This window comes from Meleagris gallopavo, chromosome 19 (assembly GCF_000146605.3).
Source record: "Meleagris gallopavo isolate NT-WF06-2002-E0010 breed Aviagen turkey brand Nicholas breeding stock chromosome 19, Turkey_5.1, whole genome shotgun sequence".
Classification (NCBI taxonomy): domain Eukaryota; kingdom Metazoa; phylum Chordata; class Aves; order Galliformes; family Phasianidae; genus Meleagris; species Meleagris gallopavo.
The window spans coordinates 2,376,043-2,376,974 of NC_015029.2; the positions used below are offsets into that span (position 1 = coordinate 2,376,043).

The 932-nt window shown below is 58.6% G+C and overlaps 1 protein-coding gene across 1 annotated transcript in view; it reads left to right on the forward strand.

Annotated features, from left to right (window-relative positions):
• The first annotated feature begins 440 nt into the window (after nt 1-440).
• ATP6V1G1 (ATPase H+ transporting V1 subunit G1) overlaps nt 441-932 on the forward strand; it is a 3,357-nt gene continuing 2,865 nt past the window's right edge. Inside the window, exon 1 of the mRNA XM_003211202.4 lies at nt 441-586. Coding sequence (XP_003211250.1) covers nt 505-586 — 82 coding nt within the window. The 5' untranslated portion in view covers nt 441-504. The remainder of the gene's footprint in view (nt 587-932) is intronic.

A 932-nucleotide genomic window follows, 5' to 3' on the forward strand; every position in this document is an offset into this window, starting at 1 on the left:
TCCAGGGATGGGCACCCAAAGCTCTGGGCAGCAGTGCTGGGCTCTCATTGTAAAGTTAAGCATTGAGCTTAACTTAAGCATTAAGCTGTGCTTTTTGGTTGGCAGCCCTGCACATAGCAGGGGGTTGAAACTCGATCATTGTGGTCCTTTTCAACCCAGGCCATTCTATGATTCTATGGATATATTATGGATACATTAAGCACTGCAATGTGCTGAGTTGCCACACTGGTTAAAAGCCATGCCATTAAAAAATAAATAAATGAATCTCTTCTTGCCTCGCACCTTCCGTCTCCCTTACCGAATGACGGGGCCAAAAAAGCGCTCGGGCAGCACAGCGCGGAGGAGGCGTGGTTTGAAACAGAGGGGGGCGTGGCCTATCGAACGCACCGCGGTGGGGGCGTGGTCTAACGAACGTACCGTGGAGGGGGTGTGGCTTAGCGGGGCTTGGTCACGTGAGGCGGTGACGCGGTGACGTCAGACGTCGGCTGGGAGCGGAGGGTCGCCATGGCCAGCCAGTCGCAGGGCATCCAGCAGCTGCTGCAGGCCGAGAAGCGCGCTGCTGAGAAGGTGGCTGAGGCCCGCAAGCGTGAGTACGGCTCTGTGGGGCTCCGGGAAGGCCGGCTCGGGCCGCATCAGGCCTGCCGAGGGCTCGGCCTCAGCGTGCAGGAGCCGGTTGCTGTGGCTGGCCCTGTCGGTAGCTCTGGCAGGGTGCGGTGGGACGTTCAGAAGGGAAGGTCGTGCGGCAGCCGGTTGCTTCTCACCGTTGCACAGCTGGAGTGAAAGGAGGCTGGGATTTCACGTTCTTTCTGCTGTTTGTGGTCACCCTGAGGTGCTGCGTGCTCGTGTGAGCGAAGCCAGATCCGTACATTGTCTCATGTGACTACTGGATGAGCCTCCAGTTGTGGCTGGAGGAAGCTCCAGCTGGGTGGGTC